This window comes from Cornus florida, unplaced genomic scaffold (assembly GCF_030987335.1).
Source record: "Cornus florida cultivar Cherokee Brave unplaced genomic scaffold, ASM3098733v1 CherokeeBrave_3.0.0_Hap2_Chr03, whole genome shotgun sequence".
NCBI lineage: Eukaryota > Viridiplantae > Streptophyta > Magnoliopsida > Cornales > Cornaceae > Cornus > Cornus florida.
Genome location: NW_026775573.1, coordinates 49,547,708 through 49,570,092, shown reverse-complemented (window position 1 = coordinate 49,570,092; position 22,385 = coordinate 49,547,708). Strand labels below are relative to the sequence as shown.

At 37.0% G+C, this 22,385-nt stretch overlaps 1 protein-coding gene across 5 annotated transcripts in view; it reads left to right on the top strand.

Annotated features, from left to right (window-relative positions):
• LOC132300474 (protein EI24 homolog) overlaps positions 1–22,050 on the top strand; it is a 28,829-nt gene extending 6,779 nt beyond the window's left edge. The window contains exons 3-12 of one of the 5 annotated variants that reach the window (XM_059797566.1): positions 5,216–5,366; positions 8,307–8,359; positions 13,719–13,874; positions 14,048–14,111; positions 14,251–14,336; positions 14,440–14,522; positions 15,270–15,346; positions 17,037–17,152; positions 21,430–21,595; positions 21,709–22,050. In XM_059797566.1, the coding sequence (XP_059653549.1) occupies positions 5,216–5,366; positions 8,307–8,359; positions 13,719–13,874; positions 14,048–14,111; positions 14,251–14,336; positions 14,440–14,522; positions 15,270–15,346; positions 17,037–17,152; positions 21,430–21,496 (853 nt within the window). In that variant the 3' untranslated portion in view covers positions 21,497–21,595; positions 21,709–22,050. The other 4 variants (XM_059797565.1, XM_059797568.1, XM_059797567.1 and 1 more) reach the window with 4 other exon arrangements.
• Positions 22,051–22,385: the final 335 nt, after the last annotated feature.

The window sequence follows — 22,385 nt, the reverse complement described above, 5'->3', positions numbered from 1 at the left end:
TTCGGTAAGGATACTAAATCCAAAGCAACTTTTGGAGGACAACAATACACAACCGCAAACGGGGATTTGCCAGTGGACCTGTTAAGCATGCAATTGTAAGCAAATTCTGCCTGGGCAAGAGCAAGATCCCACTGTTTTGGTTTCTCTCCTGAAATACAGCGAATTAGATTTCCAAGGGTCCTATTCACCACCTCTGTTTGGCCATCAGTCTGGGGGTGACTGGTGCTACTGAAATTAAGAGAGGTATCGAATCTCTTCCATAAAGTCCACCAAAAGTGAGATAAAAACTTGGTGTCACGATCTGAGGTAATGGACTGTGGCACCCCATGTAAACGAACCACCTCCTTAAAGAACAGATTAGCCATTTGGACTGCATCGTTCGTCTTCTTGCATGCAATAAAATGGGACATCTTGGAAAATCGATCGACCACCACAAAAACAGAGTCTGCTCCTCGCTGCGTCCTCAGCAACCCTAGAACAAAATCCATGGATAAATCCTCCCATGGAGCATTTGGAATAGGCCGTGGTGTGTAAAGACCAGTATTATGAGATTGGCCTTTATTAGTTTGGCAGATTGAGCACCGCCGCACATGGTTCTCCACGTCACGCTTGAGCTTTGGCCAATAATACCGTTCTTCTACCAGCTCTCGCGTCTTATCACGCCCCAAATGTCCTCCTAATCCTCCACCATGCAATTCACGAACCACTTGCTCCTACAAAGAGCTCCGTGGAATACACAACTGATTGTCATTAAAGAGAAATCTTTCCTGCATGTGCAACCCTTTAAAGGATTGGCTTGTTTTACATGCTGCCCAGGCTTGGCCAAAATCTTCGTCTGCCTCATATAACTCCTTCAGGCATTCGAACCCTGTGATTTCAGCCCTCATAGTTACTAAGAAAGCTGCTCGCCGACTTAGGCATCTGCAACTTTGTTCTGTTGACCTGACTTGTGTTTTAGCGAGAAGGTGAATCGTTGGATATAAGCCGCCCATCGCGCGTGCATCCGATTGACACTGTTTTGATTGTTAATGGATTTCAGTGCTTGGTGATCTGTAAACAGCACGAACTCTCGCTGGATGAGATAATGCTCCCATGTATGCAAAGCTTGCACCACCGCATAGAATTCCAACTCATAGGTAGTCCACTTCTTGCGTGCTTCACTCAGCTTCTCACTGTAAAACGCTACTGGCCTTCCTTCTTGTGATAGAACTGCTCCGATTCCCATTATTGAGGCATCACAATCTACCTAAAATAGCTTCTCAAAATCTGGAAGGACTAAGATTGGAGCTGTTGACAGTTTTTCCTTGATTAAGGCAAAACTTATCTCAGCTTCCCCTCCCCATTGGAATTTTCCTTTCTTCATGCATTCTGTGATGGGAGCCATAATACTACTAAAGTTCTTAATGAACCTTTGGTAGAACGTGGCTAAGCCATGGAAACTGCGTACTTCTCCCACATTCTTCGGCGTAGGCCACTCCCGAATGGCCCTCACTTTCTCCTCATCTACCCGAATGCCATCACTACAAACCACATAGCCGAGGAATACTAGGCTTGGGGTCACAAAGCTACACTTCTTCAAATTAATGAATAGTTTATTCTTCTGCAAAGCTGTTAAAACCTCTCTCAAGTGCAAAAGGTGTTCTGCCTCTGTTTGACTATAAACCAGAATATCGTCGAAATAAACAACTACAAATCGACCAATAAATGGTTTGAGTACCTGATTCATCAACCGCATGAAGGTACTTAGGGCGTTGGATAATCCGAATGGCATGACTAACCACTCATACAGTCCTTCTTTTGTTTTGAACACCGTTTTCCACTCATCTCCAGGGCGGATTCTGATCTGATGGTATCCACTCTTAAGGTCCACTTTGGTGAAGACTTTCGATCCCGCCAACATATCCAGCATATCATCCAACCGTGAAATAGGAAATCTGTACTTGACAGTGATTCTGTTAATTGTGCGACTATCAACGCACATTCTCCAACTGCCATCTTTCTTCGGTACTAGCAAGGCCGGAACGGCACATGGGCTCATGCTATCCTGAATCAACCCTTTCCGTAGAAACTCTTCCACTTGCTCTTGTAAGATTTGACTCTCGTTGGGACTCATTCGGTAATGTGGTAGATTTGGCAGGCTCGCCCCAGGCACCAAGTCAATGTGGTGTTGAATGTACCTCATGGGAGGGAGACTATCAGGTAAGTCTTCCGGCACCAACTCACTAAACTCCTGCAGTAATGGCTGCATTATTGCTGGTACTATAAAAGGAGGTTGTTTAACTACTTCCCCCTTGCACATAACAGCAAAGATTTCAGGGGCAGTTGTTACTTCGCCCATAAATTCCTCACTGTTGATCAACATAATTGAATTTCCTTTGGGAAATTCGGCTTCTTTCATCGGACCCAAAACAATCTTCTGACCATTCTTGTATAGAATATACACATGGCATGCATCCATGTCGACTACATCACGACGCACCTCCTCTGCATATGTTTTCCCAGTTGAGAATGGAACAGTGCAAGTTTTAGTTACTCGCGTTTCTGAGCCTTTCTTGATCCTTCCAATTTTGTATGGATGGAGATGTTTCTCTGTTTTAAGCCCCAAATTTCGAACCATTGTTAAGGAAACAATTTTCTCACTATTGCCGCTATCAATAATAACGTCACATACCTTATGGTTAACAGTGCAACGTGTACGGAACAAATTATGACGCTGCGAGTGCTCCTCCTTCTTTGGCGTGAACATCAACCTCCTCACAACTGAAGAGTGGGACAACAACTCGCCATTGTCCCCTTCAGTCACCTCTTCTTCTTCAAAGGTAAGGAACTCACCTTCCTCACCCTCGCCTTCCTCATGCTCGACCAGGTTTACTGTCGGTCGCTTGGGGCAATTGTTGGATTTTTGGCCAGGCTCTCCACATCGAAAACACTTGCCCATACTTGGGTATGCATAGGGATTCACACCTGGGGCTCCCCTTCCAGCAGGGCCTATGGGTGTTGCGGGTTTGGCTTTTGTTGGACCATCTCCAATGCCTCGCCATGTCATTGGAACAGGGGCTACCGCGGTCTGTTTACCTATGTCATGTGTATGATGTGGGGTATTATATGAACCACGAGACCGATTCTTTGACTTCTCCAGTAACGATTTTGCTCTCTCTGCCGCCGTGACAATCTCAGACAGTTTGAATAACGGTTGCAGCGCCACTTTCTCTTCAATATCCCATTGCAACCCGCCTTTGAAACGGGCCACCATGCTAAATTCGGGTTCCACCAGGTTGTTACGGAATGACAATCGATAAAATTCTTCAGCATATTCAGCAATCGTTCTGCTTCCCTGCGTGCAGGACTGATATTTCTGATAAAGAACCTGTTCGTAGTCAGGGGGTAAAAATCGAGCTTTCATCAACTTCCTCATCTTAAGCCATGTACGTACCGGATCCTTACCCTCACGTGCACGGGTAGTTTGCACTTGATCCCACCATGCTGATGCGCCGCCTTTCAACTTATATGCCACGAGTTTGACTTGCTTCTCCTCCTGGATTTTCATATAGTCAAAGAAACGTTCAACTTCACTAATCCAGTCCAAGAATTCTTCAATACGAAGATGACCTTGAAAGGTGGGTAGGTCAATCCTCATACGAAAATCCCTGGAATCATCAATTTCCCACCGACCTCGATTATCTCCAAACGCCTGTACGGCTCGGTGGTTACCAAAACTGACATTTTCCTCATAGGCTGGTTGCCTATTTGGTGGGTTTGGGTTGCGATTACCAGCAGGACGTCCATGATCACCGTCGTTGGGCAGCCTGTTGTTCTTGCGGTTAAGTTCTACCGTCGTCAATCTCGCCAATACTTGACGCATAGTTTCATGCATATCAAGCAGGGTTCGATTAACGTTGGTTTGGAACTCGGTAAACTCAACCCTCAAAAGAGCTACTCCATCACGATCACCGTCGCTGGAGGCGTTGCTTCCATCTCGTGAACCGGCCATCGAAAACAAAGGCGAATCTTGGATTCGGAACCTTGCTCTGATACCAACTAACGTAGCGGAAACGATAAAAAACAGGGTTAAACCCTTGAACTCACAAAGAACACACTCACAAGAGAGAAATTGAAATTATATTGATAATGATGATGTTTTTAGACTTACATTTCTTGCCTTTATATAGGCAAAAATAAAAAAAGAAAGCATGCGTGAAATAATATTAAAGGGGAAATCTGAGATTTGATAGAGTAGAATCCTCCTTAAATCTTGCAATGGAGAATAATATCTTCTATTGCTGGCAGCTACACCAAATCTCCTTTTGGCTTTTCCTTATTTATTTATTTATTTCCTTCTATTCTCCTTCCCCTTTCAGCCTCCCTGATTTGCGATGATTCTTTTGACTTTTCCTTATTTATTTATTTCCTTCTATTCACCTTACCTTTTCAGCCTCCCTGATTTGCGATGATCCTGTATGCTCAGATAATCGTGAGCGAGCTGTTCTACATCACATTCAATGGGATAATTTGGTGTGGAATGACTGAGACCACTGGTATCATACTGATTTGCTTAGAGTTTGATATGGTTGATGTAATTGTTAGTAATGTTGAGGTGATTTTGACTTTAAGATGGTGATCTAGAATTTGAGGATGTGGAAGTGGCTTCAACCATTGATTTTGATAATGCAAAGATTGATAAAACATGAGTGAAGCAGCAAATATTCAACCATAAAAGATCTTGGAGTAACAGACTTATTTCAACCTAAGAATTTCTAAAGTCTAATCTGATAGCAGAAAGAAAACAAGAAAAAAGAACCAAACTCGCAAAATACTTACTGAACATGAAATTCATAGCGAATGGAAAATTTCATTTGAATATTCAATGATTCTTTAAATGCAAGTGTAAACAGAATGTTCTTAATCATGAAAAACATTTATTCCTCCTACCCCTTGTTCCCCTTCTTGCCTTGGCCTTTTAACAAGTTGTTGTATAACAAGATGTCTTTCATTCCAGGAGATTTTAACTAACTGGACAACTGTTTTATGGTGCTCTGCAACTCTGTATTTGTCTAATCTTTCTGATGAAGCTACTAAAGATCAATCTGCTAAGGCATTTGTATTGATGTCTTTGTTAGTTGACATATTGATGCTTATTGGGTTTCCTATTGTAACTTCCCAAATTATTTACAGCAATACCTAATATTTTGAATGTTTTAATCTTTATCACTTGCAGTATCTTCATTCTTAAATCAGTTGTCATTCCAACGCTACAATGGATATTACCTGATCAGTGCCCACATATCAGATCTCAAGAACCATGCTCATTTGGCAGTATTGTAAAAATTTATTCCTTCTTGCGTTTTGGACTCGTACAACTTTTTTATGTGAGTATAAACTTGATGTCGTATTGATCTCTTCTTGTACTCTCTTGTTTAGCTTTGTTAAAGATGCTATATGTATGATGCCAATCATTGTGAAGGGCTTGCTGGCTGCCATTTAGTTGATCTCTTTTCTGGAAAAATGTATTGCACATGATTAATCACCACTGTTTGGTAAATGTTGTACACTAGTACAAGATATGTGATATTGTAAGTATGTTGCAAAAAGTGTTATGCCACTCTTTTGCATTAGAGGACTATTCCGTTTTATCAAATGTGATTTTGTATTATTTGGTATATTCTGCTCAAGTTGTATGTATTTTACCAAATATATCATATATAAAGTTACAGTGGTGGCATGTAGGTAACTTGTTGATTCTAAGGAAGCTTTTGGGAACTATTGGTATTTGTTATGCAAGGTTGGTGTTGGAGATGGGCTGATCGGTACACAAAAATATTGCAGTAAATGGAAATAAAACTTGATAGATACTTGAGAATAATAATAAGTCACCGGACAATAGGGCTATTGAAGCAGGATCAAAGTGAAGGGGAGAGAGGAGGAGAGATAGAAGAAGAGGGAAGAGATAGAAGAAGTGAGGAGAAGTCAGAAGAGAGAAGAAGAATAATCTTGATTCAATCAAAAGCTGCTGAAATTAATACATATGCCCAAATATATAGGTAACCCCAAGAAAACTGAAGAAAGAAGAATCAAATATTACTGCTGCTACAAATAAGGTAACACAATATCAAAATAAGCCTTGGCACCGGCCCTTGTGTAGTTTCAATGTATGTGTAGTTGTCGCTACCCAGCGTCGGTGTAGTTCTCTCCACCCAGTGCCAACCTATGTGTAGTTGCTGCCACTTAGGCTAGGTGTAGCCACACATAGCCGCCTATGTCTGGTATAGGTAGCAGGCCACCCTTGTGGTCTCCATCAATTATCCCCTAGGAAGCACGGACATGCCTAAAAGGGCAAAGAATCTGTGTTGGACACCGACACATGCCGGATTCGCCCCAACATGTGTCGGACACGCCAAAATATGTGTCTAAATATTTTATATTTTTTCGAATATCTAGACACGCTTGGTGATTATTAAGGAAGTTTTAGAAACAATGTTGAGTTCAAGTGTAAATATTAGGAGTTGTTTAATTACATAATTACTTAAAAACTTGTTTCATAAAACAATTTTATATTCAAACAATTAGATATTTATTCTTATATTTTAGTTCAAAGGTTTGAACCCTAGCACGATCATCTTTGACTCTCTTGTTGTCCCACCAACCAAGCTTCACTAATGGTGAATGGTCTCTCTATCTCTCTCCTCTCTTTCTCCTCTTTTCTCTCTTATTCTCCGGCCTCCTCTTTCTTTCTTCTTGTTCTTCACAAACCCTAAATACTTTATTTTTCCTTTCTTAATAAATTTCTTTTCGTCTCTTTTTCCTCTTTCCTCTATTCCCCATGAACTTTTTTCTCTTCTATGGATTGTTACCTTTATTTTTAACTAAGGCCTAGTTCTTTTTCTAACAAACCCTAATCCTCCTTTTTTTTTTTTTTTTTTTTTTTCTTGACCCTCTTTCTATCATTCTTTCTTTTTTTTCCAGCAAAACACACATTATGAGATTGTAAAAAATAATATTACTCTTAATTTCTTGCAGTACAACATCATATATATATAATATTTTTTATTTGCCGTGTCCCCGCCATGTCCGTGTCCTAATTTTTTAGGATTTGCCGTATCGTGTATCCGTGTCCCGTATCCATTTCCGTGCTTCTTAGATTATCCCCGACAGAGAAGAACTCTCCTTTGGAGAGTAAAGCTGGCAATATCACTCTACATGACGTCTGAATCTGAATGACCTTTACATTGAGCGAAATAGTGATAATTATTTCCAAGATAAGCAATATTAGTCTGATGGTCAAGAATATCAATATGGTAATATGATTGAAGTGGAGGAGGAACTGATGCGGATGTTGGAGAATATGCAGCTCTACCTATTATCTTGTTAGTGGAATTTGCCAATACAATAACACTTTTGTCTTTACAGTAGTAACTTTTATTTTTTCTTAAAGAAATTGAAGTTTCCCCCCCTTTTTGAGAAGCCCTATTAATAAAGGGTCATCATGACCAACCATTGGTGTTATAGCACATTTGAGTTTGAATTGGATTGTTACTCTTTTAATGTGAATAAAGCTGAATAAGTCTGTACCATTTCATCCGTCCCATTGTTTTGGATTGACAGGGATTAACACTGCTAATGACCTTTATTAAATTTGCGTCAAATATTTCTGAAATTAAACTTTAGATAAAATCCAAGTTCCAACAGCCTCTATTTTTTCTTCAATTTCCATTAGGATAGCATATCCGACTGTTCCTTATAGGTGTCAAGACCTACTACTTCACATGCTTACTGGTGTAAATGAGGCTTAACTTCATGGATTGAAAGCAGTTATGAGCAAGATACTCAACTCAACAAAGCCTTATTTCCATCTACTTGGCGTCCATTACATGAATCTTATTTTCTATTCTGATCTATTAAGGCCATATCCCACTCAAGCCACATTGTTTAGTATCCTTCCTAACTAAGTCTGCTCATTATAACTTGGTCTCCCCTTCCCTTAGAATTGCCCTCAATCTGGACCATGTCACCCTTCCGTATTGGTGTACTTAGTTATGAGCAAGATGTTTTCAACAAAATCTTTTATTTCAATAAGTATTGGAACATATATTGTCGATCCTAGAACTTCCAACTGAGATATTTCCATTTGATATTATCTCATTCGTTCCATGATGAAGTAATATCCTTGAGCTTAACATATTTTTGCTTCTTTTTTTTCTTTTTGCCTCGACTGTTTTCATATTTCTCATAGTAGCTTTTTTTTTGGCTTTCTTTAGCTATTAAGCTAACTTTGACTGCTTTTGATTCCTTCCTTTGATTATTCACTGCAGGTATTATGGTTCTACCCATTGTACATATTCAGCATTATTCTAAGCAATATCTGGTATTTGCTTTGTTTTTTTTTTTTTTTGGCCTTGCAATCGTCATGGCTACTTTTGTAGTTTATTATGTATATCTGTGCTAAACCAAAGAAAAGAAGGGCGTTTCCATATCTGTATTAGATGTATTGTCGTATTGAATCATTTGACACTATTAGATGATTGCTTTATGTTGAAATTTGTATGAATATTCTTGTAAGTTGCGTAATTGGTGAAAAATTATCATAGGGGATATTATTGTAAATCAAATCTTACTTATTATTAGTATGCATATGTGGGTTTAGAGATGTCAAAGTATTCTACAACTCTTTTTTACATCCTCTGCATTCATTCATTCATTCTTTCTTTCTTTCCTTCTTCAAAACCCTAATCATCCAAGACTTAAAACACAATCAATATTGTATTTCAACTTGGTATTAGAGCCACCAACTGAAGTCCTGAAACCTTCGAATAAGTCTAGAATACACCAGAGCAGGCCGAGAGAGTACTCGCATCATCAGCAGGGTGCTGATGTCAGCATCTTAAGTTCGGAACATGGCGATAAGCACATCGATTATTTATTATACTCTAATATGTTTCAATGTTTGAAACTGTTTGATGAGTCTTTTCTAGTTTGGAATTATTATTGGAATTTTGGGACTGATTTTGCGATCTTCTTATTTTGGAGTTTTTTGGATGGTTTTTTGGGTTCAAATCAGTCCCTAAGGGTGTGCCGAAACCCTCTGAGTGTTATTGTGAACTGTTGTTGAAAGCCGACTTCATTTTGAAGGTTTTTGCTGATATTTGAGGCGCGGCTAACTACTTTGGCTGCTTTTCACGTCTATTTACTATTTTTTTTATGTTTAGCAGTTCATTAACGCCGGGAATGATTTGTGGTAGTTGTTAAACATTTCTTTGGTTTTCTAAAGCTTCTGTTTTGTGCTTTTTGGGCTTCTGTTTTGTTCTTTCAGTCTTTGTTCCAGCCTTAGTTGTTCGGTGGTCATGTCTAGGAAAGATGAAGGTTCCACCAGTAGTGCAGGTGGAGGATTAGGTTGTACAGGGATTGTTAACTTGTTACACTCCATGCAACCACATATCAATTGTGGCTTTCTTCTTCTTGATTCAATCCATGCCATTTGGACTGTTGTGGCTCAGACTTATTATTAAATTGGGTATGATGCACTGGCCTATGAATTGAGAAAGAAGGTTCATGAGATCAAACAGGAAAATATGTTTATTACACAGTATTGTGTTGTTGCTCAATATTCTGTGACAATAGTAGGACTATTCTTGGGATTCTTGGGCAGATTGTTCCAATTTTAGTGCCAAATTCCCAAAGCTATTGGACAAGGAGCGTGTCTGTGATTTCTAAGCCAGGAGTAACATGGAGTATGACTGATTTCATGTTAAGGTGCTTGGTGGGGATCCCTTCCCATCTTTGAGGCAGGCTTGTGTATATGTCCAGCAAGAGTAGAGTCGTAAGAGTGCTATGATTCACGCTATGGCTTAGGATCACTCTGCCCAGGCCATTATGTATTGTCAGGCTGTTCATGATGATGATTCTCTTGCAGTCCAACAATTACATCACTTGCATAGGTGTTTAGGTCATCCTTTTAATAGCGTATTAAAAAAACTTCTTATTTTGGTTCAGCAGTGTAATAGAGAGTTTTATTTGTGATGCTTGTGAGTTTGCAAAGCATCAACGTAACTCTTATAGACTTATCCTATTAGTAATAATAGAAACACTGTTCCTTTTATTATGGTTCAATTTGATGTATGGGGCCATCTAGTTGGGTTGTTTCTCTTTTTGGATATCGGTGGTTTGTTACTTTTATCAACTGTTTTTCTTGGGTTACCTGGGTATATCTATTACAACATATGAGTGAGGTGTTTAAATGTTTTTAGACTTTTCACAAGATGGTATGTACTAAGTTGAGGCCAAATCAAGATCAATAAAACTGGTAATGGAATGGAGTACACTGGGGCGCATTTCAGGCGTACCAAGCTGAGCATATGGGATTGTTAATTAAACAAGTGTTGATACTCCAGCATGGAATGGTGTGGCTAAAAGGAAAAATTGCCATCTTCTTGAAGTAGCTCGCTTTTACTGTTTAGCATAGGCCTTCCTAAGCCTTTCTGGGTTGATGCTGTTCTCGTAGCTGCATAGCTTACGAGCTCTTGACTTTAAGGTTCCTATTGAGTTACTTTGCTACACTTACGCTGTCCTTTTTTCTTGCTTTACTTGAATAGAGATTTGGAGTTAGCCAACCAACTCCTATCATACGACCTAGTGCTTTCCAAGGTAGTGGAACTCATGCCATTACTCCATGAATATTTGGATGTGACTGTTTTTTCCATGATAATTGAAAATCTTGAGGAAAAAACTTGATCCCAAGGCGTTAAAGTTTGTATTTATTGGATACTTGGTGACTCAAAAGGGCTATGAGTGCTACCATCGTCCCTCTAGAAATACTTTTCTCAACTTGCATGTTATTTTAAAAAAGTCTAAGGCCTAATTCCTTCCTTCAAAACCATCTCTTCAGGGGGAGAGGGTAGAGGAAAAGATGTTTTCTTAGCCTCAATCTCAATACCAAGCCTATATTCCTATTCAACCTCAAGCTCAAGTTCAGGAGGAGTCTGCAAAACAAATGAAGGATTCCTTTCTCAACTTTTTCTCCATGAGGGGGCACAGGGTGAAGCACATACTCATTGTAAGAGACTGAATAGAGAGCATTTGCAAAGGTATGCTCGTCGGCATAGATATCAAATGGAGCAGATTACTTCTCACGTGACTCCACAAAAGTTGGAATCTTCAACTCCAATTTCAAATCCTATATTACCTTCCTATTTATCAGTTGATGAGTCTTCTATCATTCCTGTTGTTGATAATAGTGATCTTCCAATTGTTCAAAAGGGAACTGGGGATTGTATCCAACATCTTATTTCTAAGTTTTTTTCTTATGATCTCTTATTTCCTTCGCATTTGTTCCTCTTTGTCTTCTACATCTATCCCTTAAGAGTTGGAAGGAAGTTCTTGCAAATCCTAAGTGGAAAAAATCAATGGCAGAAGAGATGAGTGCTTTAGGGAAGAAAGGGACATGGGAGCTCGTTTCACTTTCAAATGTTGGAAAAATCCGTGAGGTGCAAGTGGGTATTTATGATCTAGAGGTTGTAAGATCAGATACGAGCATTTTCATTCCTTAAAAGAAGAACATCCTTGACTTTTCAGAAGAGACCATGTTAGGCTGTAAACTGGCAGACTCACCTAGACAGATTAATTTTCAGAATTATAAGGGTGAAGAAGTGGACTTGATAAGATATCAGAGATTAATTTGTAATGGGTGAGTGTTACTAGACAATTTATGTATGATGATCCTTTCATCACTTAGTTAGAGACCCATTATCACATTTTAAGATATTTAAAGTTTGCTCCCAACAAAGGGATCCTATTCTCTAATCATGGACATTTGAAACTGGAGGGATGCAAATTGGACAGGCTCATTTAATGATAAATGGTCTACCCTCAGGTTATTGCACCTTTATAGGAGGAAATTTGGTTACTTGGAGGAGTAAGAAATAATTAGTAGTGGCTAGGTTCAGTGCTGAAGCAGAATACAGTGCTATGGCCATGAAGTATGTGAACTCATGTGGTATTTAGACCTTGATGAGTCATGTGGGCATTATGGATATAAGACTCTGTTGTGAAGTCAGAGGAACAACTAGTTGATGTGTTCACTTAAGGTTGAGTAGTAATTCCTTCCTATTCTATTGCAGGGAAGTTGAGCATGAGAGATCTATGCACCAACTTGTGGGGGAATGTTGAAATATGTGGGAATATTCTTGTAAAAAGTGTAATTAGCAGAAAATTACCACTTGTTCTGGTATTGTCTCGTTAATATAACCATGTTGGTGTAAAGAATTAGAAATATTATACAACCATTCTTTACATCCTTTGTTAAACCCTAATCATCCGAAACCTAAAACACAATCAATATTGTATTTCAATTCTTTACTTATAAAATAAAGAAAAAAAACCTTTGGATATTGGTTGTAATAATTAGAACTTTGGGAAATGACTAACATTGAAATTACAGTGGCGTAGTGAGAATGACCTCATGGATGTTGACTATACCATCATTTTTTGTTGTTTAGAATTATGATGGCACGGTGCAACCTCACGAAGACGTTGACCATTCCGTCATACGCTCATCATACCATCTTCTTCTTCACACAAAGGATGGATCTATAGAAGATTGATGTGTAATAAAAAGGTTTGGAATTCGACCTCCCTTGTATGGTCTAGAAAGAGAAAGTACTTCTTTCACATAAATGATGGATCTATAAAAGATTGATATGTAATAAAAAGGTTTGGAATTCGACCCCCCCTTATACGCTCTAAAATGAGAAAGTCTCATTGATTCTCTTATCATTAAAAATAAAAAATAAATAAAGCCACTTTTCATATCAAAGACGATCAATTATCAACCCAAGAAGCTAGCAAATCACATTGAGAAAAGTGTGTTCCACATTTCATCAAATTATATTATTTGTGTTTTTCCTTCTTTTTTGGTTGTTTTTTATCCCCTTTTTTCTCATGGCCGACTCTTTCTTTCTTTCTTGCACGTATGTGTGGCTGCTGGTGGGGGTTGGGTATTAGCTTGAAAAAATTAATTATTATGGTGAATGAATCATTATGGTGCATTATTTATAAATATATAACACACACACATATACTCCCTGTGTCCCAAAATTGTTGGGTTTTTTTGGGATTCCAACTTTTTTTGGAAGTGGGTTTTAATGCTTTTTTATTGTATTGATAGTTAGTGATTTTCCAAGTTTATCCTTATAAAATAGGTAACTTAACTATTTCACTTTTTACTTGGAAAGGGTAATTTGGAAATGTTATAAAAAATAGTACACATGGACATGTATTTTGGGACATCCCAAAATAGAAAGATGGACAAGAATTTTGGGACGGAGGGAATATTTTGTATAAAACTAAATTGGAGGTAATAGAATTTGTTGCTGTAAACTGGGTCAATATGATATTACCACTCATGTTGGACTTATTCATTTTATGAAAGAATATAGCCATATGTTAAACCTGGGTTGTGGATATGCCATATGTTAAATGCATTATCCTATGTGGTACAATCTTATATTTAGGTAGTATAAGAAAAGGACAGTTCTTGTATGCCTTCTACCCAGTGCTTGTTATTGACATCAGTGTATGCCTAAATATTTTCTACTGAATTTTGGAAGACTCGTTAAACATTTATTTTTATTTTATTCCTGTGTTAGCTATTCTAAAGTTCAAATGATACAAGTTATTTATTTTTTTGCTGCTGTCTTTCCAAGTGTAACTCTCTCTTTACAAATCTGCAGTTTTAAAATTATGTGTCAATCCAGGTACACTGACATTGCTAAGTATGGTTTTGCTGCTGTTGGGAAAAATGGGTCTAATGTTACAGAACCTTCAAGCCAAAAGGTCTCAACTTCACGAAGTACAACTCTTTTGGATAAACCAACTGACATTGAGGGGTAAATTTCCAATTTAGCTTTTACTTATAAAAAAGAAGAAGTTCCTATTTAGCTTTTGTCTGATGGTATCTAGAATGGTGGCATTACTGCCGATTGAGGCATTATGTTTTAAAGTAGCAATCATGTTTGTATGACATGCGGTGGATCTATTCTATTGTTCAAAATATTCACAGGGTCATGATTGGAGTAGCAGAGCAGGTTTATTCAGTCCTCCTCTTGAGCTTCTTCTTTCTAGAGGTAAGAAAGTTTTTTTTATATTCATTTCTTTTTTGTTGCATTATTTTGTTCTTTCTTGATACTTCCTGTACAAACTCAATGGCATTTGGTAATAATTTTAAAAATAATGGAGTCAACAGCCTTTGGGGGTTATATGCAGGTCTATGTTACAGGATTCATACCCTATGTTGGGAAGGCACTCAATTTCCTACTTCTATGCTGGATGTATGCATACTACTGCTTCGAGTATGTTGGGAAATTTCTTATTGTTTTGTTGTTGAAGATTTTCTTATGGTATTCCTTTTGCACGTAAAAATGTTTATATAATTGCTCACTGAAAATTTCTTAGGTACAAATGGAATCTTTCTGGACTGAGTTTGGAAAGAAGGCTGGACTTCTTTGAATCCAACTGTGCATTTTTTGCTGGTTTTGGTATAATTCTTTCCCTGGAGTTGAATGGATTCTGGTCACTTTCTCTTTCTTGTCTTATGGAATAGCCTACACCATGTTGGGGTATCCCTCTCCCCCAACGAGCCATGTTCGTACCACTGGATTTGTGTTAGTTTTCAGTGGTCTCTCTTTTTAACCACTGGCTATGCAGCTTCTTAATACTTAAACATGATATAATTGTTGTTCATTATTGTTGAAATCATGTTACACAGTAAAGAACAGATTTGGGGAAAAACTAGAGAGACCATCGTGACCTCTCTTCTTGTTATATATATATACACACCTATTTTATGTTACAACAAAATTACTAACATACTCTTATAAGAATTTTCCCAAATATAGCCATATATATTTTACATTCTAACAATTTTTTTTTTTTTTTTTATGTGGTTCCACTATAACAAGTTGAACCTGACTAATAAAGTATCGCTGATGGGTAGGGCTATAAAAATGATAGGTTCTCTTTGCTATTCAAAGGAAAGGTTTTAATAATGTTCATTTTCTCTAGAATTATGTTTCCCCATGGATCGGTGGCATCTCAAATCGAAAAAGAAAAATTAGTATCTTAATGGTGTACTAGAATTATATATTTTCCTTTGTCTTATTCGTATGATGCATGTATTTGTTTTAGTATATGTGATGAGGGTTTTTTCTTTAGTGTTTTACATGTTTCTATATTCCAGTTGTTGGGCTATATTTAATGGTATTCTGCATGTTCTAACCTTTCAGGAAGCCCTTGCGTTCTGGCTATATTTTTTTTCTCTCCTCTTGTGAGCTACGGGGTTATGGCTATACTCTTTCCTCTGGTCTCTCTCTCTCTCTCTCTCTCTCTCTCTGTTTGTTAACTTTGGCATTTGTCTACATTTTTTCTTAATTTTTTGATCAATTTTTTTCTGCTCTGTTCTTGCACCTATATTTCAGTATGCACACATATCTTCTAGGTCATTCTGTACTTATAAGCTTATCATGTTTTTGTGCGGTGGTTTGATGGAAGCATGTAAGTCATTATGTGGAAATTAAATAAGACCAAAAGTGTATTTGTTAAATTCAAATAATAGGTTAAAAAGGAAAGCGTCAAAGACATTCATAAGATAAATAGTTCATGAAGACTCTTAAGAAGAATCGTATTAGGAAAATGAAACCTGTTATAACTTATTATGTAATATCATCTGTTATACTGATGCAGTGCAAGGCTGCACATAGTTGTGCTGGGGTCAGGGGGATGAAGTAAGCAGTTGTGCTGGGGTCAGGGGGATGAAGTAAGCAGATAAGCTGGAAGTAATTGTGCAGAAAGGGGAACAGTGATCCAAATAAGGAAAAAATTTACTCCAGAAAGAAACTTAACCATAAAAAAAAAATCAGGACAACTAGGTCAGCCTGGCTGTCTCTTTCCTTATTTTCATTGTTTTTTATACAATTACCCGGTAGGCTAGTAGAGCAAAGCTCTGATTCAGTTACACCTCCAATAACTCATGCTGAACAAAGAAACGATTCCCTAAGAATACTAATTTTTTATAATGGCAACAATAAGATTCTTATGAAACTGACCCTTTGAACTTCCCTTGATTGATATTCCTGACAAATATCTGAGTGAAGACTGATGAGTTTTATAATTAATTCCTCATGCATGGTTGCAAACTTCCATGCTGCAACTTGCAATTTTATTTTTTATGATGTTTGGCTTGCCAATTATGTTGTTTGTTATATATTTATGTCATATCTTATAGGTTTGTTTTTACTGACCGACCATCTATTGGAATTATATAAAATTTTCAATCCTCATGCATGGTTTGCAAATTGACACCTATAAGGGGTGAATGTTGCCCCTCTGGGATTCTTTTTAAAAAATAAAACTGAAATGTCAATTTGAAAAGAAAAAAAAAATCTATGGTGATCTCACTAGTTAATTTATGGTTTGCAACTATTAGATTGTGTCAGACTTCAATTAGAACGTATTGTTGGATTTCTTTTTTCTTTTCTTTTTGTCCCTGGATTCTTGGTCTTTTTTCTTAGTAGAACTTTTGTTCTGTCATCTTTTGATGTATATCATAATCTCATTCCAGGTATTCTCGTTTGTTTATAATGAAAATACTGTTGCCAAGTACTAATAATTGTTAATTTTGTTCTTTCTAAATAGTTGATAGTTATTGGTGATCAATTCTGCTCATTGATGTTATTCAAAAAGTTTCTGTTATGATTTTTAATTGAATTCAAATTGTGGCTTTATAATTATATTGCAAGCACTATCTTCTAATTAATAAAATTATTGTTCGTTTTTCTACTTCCATTATGAGGACAATGGTAACCCCCCCACCCCACAAAAAAAAAGAAAAAAAAAAAAAAGAGTAGGAAAAATAGAGGCAAAGTTTTGGCTCTGCCTTTGCTTGGTTGCATATCCACTCTCCTCATTCTTGAGCTGTCAAATCTTTCTAGAGGAAGTTGCATTAGCTTTTATAAATTCCTAAATTGATGATGTTAACTTTTGTGTGTTACCAGTTTGTTCTGACAGCAACTAGTACTGATGCTGACAAAGTCATTGCTTGTCAAAGGAGAAAGTGGAGTGGTGCAGAATTGGGAAGGGTTCGAATATTTTATGCTTCAGATTATTTATCGTAAGCTGTCCGCTTCATCTTTCTTTCTTTGCTGAAAGATATTACCACGTGCTTTATTAAATCTTAATTTATTTTATAGTGTAAATTATATGAAAGGGATCATCATAATTGCTTCACTTGGAACACATTTTTTTATCCTTGAAACTCTTATTGTTGATATTTTACTCTAAACTCTGTTATGACATAGCAACTGTTAATAACTGCTTCAATCTAAGCTCATCTCCTCTTAATTATTACAAATTCACCAGAAATGGTGTGATAATCCTTGCTTATAACACAAAAATGTCAAGATGATTGGCATGCTCATTATAATTTTTATTTTAAATTTCATAATTTAGTTGGTTAGAGGAAAATGAGACGTGCTTCAACTGAAATTACGACCTATAATAGAGTGGTATGGAGAAACAAGATTCTTTCCTCCAACCCCAGGAAAAAGGCTAAGTGTAAAGAAGGTAATTTAAAAAACATTTGTATAGTTGGTGATATCAGACATTTCCTAGGACGTTTAAGTACTGAAATGTTTATAGATACTCTCTTTTTCTTCCTTTGTGGTACGCACAGTGTGTGCGCATTCATTGAGGTCCTATCATGGTTGGTTGACAAGAAGTCATTAGGGCATTGACTTTTTGAATCTAAGACCTTTGACCGTGTTAGGTCAATAACCAATTTCATTAAAAAAAGGGATTCTATAATTTGGATTGTTAATTTTATTTTTTTATTTTTTTATGTTTTTAAAAAGATAGTTTAATTTGTTGAGTTACCCCTACCCAAGAACAAATTGGAGACTTCAAATGGTTCAACAAGGGTATAAAGGTAATATCATCTCTCAAATTGTGCACTCACCAAATTAGGTTCCATAATCATACATTCACATTATTAAATATGTCAGGGTTTATAAATTAAATCTTTTGATCCTTAAATTTTTGTTTTTGAATGTTGTAAATTAGAAAAGTTGAGTGCTTAAGTGTGAGGGAGTTCCATTGATCAAAGCTCATTGGACTAGGTTCGATCGATCAACCTAAGCCTCAATCACTCCTCCTTATGGATACACTTGCTTGAGGCATGCTTCGATCCAAGGTTTGGTTTGAAGAGAAGAAAGACGGTACTGTGCAGAATAGCAGTTTTCAAAAAGGTTTCAAATAATTGCACCCTAATTTTTTTTCAGCCCCAAACTCATATAAAGGACCCTATTCTTTAGAAAATATACGAGCATGAGCATTATTGTGTTGTGAGGCATATTAGGGTGCATCTTGGCTACCTGATTTAATTAATTTTGTCTCTTTCATTCAACGTCATGTCGTCATATCATACAGATGGTGGGTATATATGAGTGCTATCACCGTTAATCCTAGTACTTTTAAGGAGTTCAACACACGACAAATTTCACACAATATACGAGGATTGGATTATTAGAAAAGGAGGTCAAGACACAAGTTGAAGGGCAGAGGTAAATTGATAATTTTAGGGTTGAGAATTAGGTATCTAGAGTTGTACCCTTTCTTCTGTAGTGGATTTGATTTGCCTCGACTAGGGCTCATGAATTTTTCCTATGAGGTTTTCCATATAAAATTTGATGTTCTTGTGTGAATAATTTTTATTTTTCTATATTTCTGCACAAACCTGATTTTTATGTATTTGGTTTTGAGGCCTATTCACCCCCATCTAGATCTAGTTGGGGCTTAGCATACTCCTAGGGTGCCAGTCCCACCCCTCAAACCCCGGTCCACTCCCCAGTAGGGGTACAATTTTCGAAGGCTACTTCTGAATCCAAGCTATTCTAGAAGGAAGGAATTCTGAAACAATCTACTCACTTGGTGGAGTTTCTTATCCTATGAAATTGAAACAATCCACTTGTTATACATATACTGGAAAGTCTTAGGGAATAGCCCTGGGAACCTTGTCCTGGCCATCCTTTGATTGCAGTCGACATTTTGGCAAAGTTTATCCGTTAACAGCTGAATGTTTTGATCGTTTTTGACTCATGGTCACATCTGCAAACATTTTCCCGTGGACCAATGACCTCCCTATCCAGGCGTTGATCTATATTCTCTTGGTGAGTAAGTAATGAAAGCATAAAAAATATATATATAGGGAAAGTTACACAGACCTCCCTGAGATTTGTTGAAATTACAGTCCTCCCCTATGTTTCTAAAATTTACACCGACTTCCCTTGAGGTTTTACTTTTGGTATCAGGTTCCGCATCCATTTACGGTCAATGCAGGTAAACGACGTTTTTTTTATTTTTTTATATTATTTTTTCAGCATATAAAATGACATGCGCAAAAATACTGAGTTGCTCACAATCTGCATCTCTCCGTTTATTTTCTCATGCTTAATATCTCATTCTAATTATCTTTTTAACTTAAAAAGATATTTCCTAATTCGTTAGAAGAAGAATAAAAAATCTCAAGAAATTAATTAATAATTAAACATGTTGTTCAAGTCATGGGTGCAGCATTAATTGATTTATTTTACTTATAAAGAAAAATTAATAATAAAACATGTACAAGGCATTGGAATGACTGAATTATCATGTTAATGGCCTCTCAATAAACACTTAAGTAATTCCTAATTGAAGGCCTAAACCTGAAAACTTGCACATTTTCTTGGAGGGAGGAGGGATAGAAACTGTCCAAAATCGGAAAAAAAAAAATTGCAAACAAATGATTAACCAAACAATTTCCACCTAAAATTTCCCAACAGAAGATGAATTGCCAAAGACAGCTCCATTGGCCACCATCTTCCAATAAAATGGATTACCCATTCTCTTGATCAAGGATCCATTCGCTTTTCCTCATACATGCAAACATATTGATTCCCATATGATGTTAGTAATTGGGAAACCAACGATTAGATCTGGGCAGAATATGTCTGGACCCAGAAGATTTTCCGGTGTGGGTGGACTAGGAACAAAATAATGTGTTGGGGATGGAAATTGGCGTTAGTAGTACTGAAAGCAATTTGGAACAACTCTGTAGTCCAGATGACAGAAGTCACTGAAGCTCACATAACCCATATACACTTTGCTCAGAGGTGTTGGCCTCTCTCAAGAACTGTTTCTATTAATGGTTTCAACCCTAGAGGAGACCAACCATTGAGGAGTTGCTGCAACAGCCGTCCCTGACTGAAGTTTCCATGCAAGACTACTTTAATGCCTCTTTTCTCTCTTCTATTCATGATTGTCCACTTCATTTGCAGCTATTGAAAAATCTTGTTCTAATGTTCTCACATTTTATGTCTTTGTTCTTATTCAATCTATAATAATATGATAACACTAAGGATATTGCCTTATATAAGGATTCATTCGCTGACCCAAGTAGTTGGAAAAAAGGCTTTAAGGTGTTTTAGTAATCAACAGTAGCTTTAGGTGGAAGTTTGTGGAAGAGTGCAGTTTCAGCCATTAATTGTTCTACTTGGGAAGAAAATAATAGAATCTTTGATAAGAGCTCTCACATTCATGACGTATAAATAAGATTATGTTTATGGAATCTTCGTGGGTTTATGTGGCCTGAAGTCTTATGAAGTGCCTTTCATGTTTTTCTTTTTCCTTTTACTTTCTTCACCCATTTATTCCAACAATTGAAATGCTACTTCAGTGCGCTCTAAATCATCTTCCATGACCACAATCTGGTGGTGTCTCCTTTCCCATTCTGCTTCAAGCTTATTGTGGAAGGTTTCCTCACTGGGAATTGGGGGAAGTGGGTTTTGGAGTTACTTTTAGAAGCCATAAAGAGATATGATCAACTGTTCCGTGGATTAGGATACGCGTGTCTTGTACAGTTATGTGTCCAAGTGTTGAAACATATCAAATTCCGAAACCTTGACATAGGGATATTGCTAAATGTTTATATTATTAAATAATTCTCTCTTATTTTATAGAGTAAAATAAAGTATTTGTATAACATGGAGTTCAATGTATGCATTTCAGTCGTTTTCAGGTAGTAATGACATAATGTCATAAAATTGAATTGTTGGATATACTTTTTAGGTGTATGTCCAGGCAAACGGAGTGGACATATATTCATTCCCATGTCCGAGTGTCACACATCGGACATGAGTGCTTCACATGCTACTAAAGAGTCCATCTAACATAGATAAGCAGTACAGTGGCTCAGAGGAGATTGGACGGTGGTTTAAACCTAAAACCCTACCTTGGTTCAAAACAATTTCTATGGCTTAGCCAATACTAATCTGTAAATGAAGGTTTGTGGTGCTTTATTATTTTATATATTAATGAGATCACTAATTCTGCATTTTGATGCATCTTGTTCTGTAGGATGCGGATTTTGTCTCTCATCCCCTTGAGTTCTCGGGAATCAATGCAAGACAACAAGACACTCTAAGAAGTTATCGCCCATTGTGCTACTCATTCCATGGAATAATCATTGACATACAAATTGAATGTGGGTTTGTTCTGATGAGCTCTGGAAAATGTACATATGGTGTGTTTTTAATGTGCAATCTGAGTCCCATTTTCGTGTTGGCTTTCCGCTTCATTTCAGAATTCTAATATACTTCATATATGATCCATCCATCCTCGTGTTTTCTGCAGCAGATGCGGTTTTTATTTCAAAATGGTGCCTGCTTAATATGTACTACGTAAATTGAAGCCCAGCAGCTCAAGGTGTAAAAAGAACAACTTCCGGGAAGAATCAATCTGTAAAGTCCCGGCAGCTCAATGTGTAAGAAAAACAATTGCGTGAAGGAATAATTCTGTCTAGTGTATTACGGAATACAGGTTTGATCGTGTATTTAAGTTCATATATATAGAAATTGGATTCAAAATCAGTTGAATATTAATTTCCATGTTCGGCTAAGGGAAATCTTATAGAGGAAATAGTGTCTAACCCCTTTTATAATTATGCAGTGGACACAATGTCTGGTGTATTGCTTCTTATTTCCTTCATTTGTTAAAGAATCTCTGCTTCCAGTTCTGGAGTCATATTTTGGTCAAGTGGATTAAGAAAATAGTAGTTAATGGATTAAGAAAATAGTAGTTAACAATTGGAAATTAAAAATACAAAACAAGATATTTAAATCTTACACTATTTTCTATTTTGTGTAGTCTTATAGCTCCTATTGGTTGGATCTATATGTTTGCTTGTACTGTTAGAACATGCCTTTGATTGTGTTGAGAGAGCAGTATGTTTTTGTACCGGTTGAAGGTTTTATTGTACTGGTTGAACCTAGGGTTATGAATTTTCATGAGTTTTTACTTATAATTTTTAACCA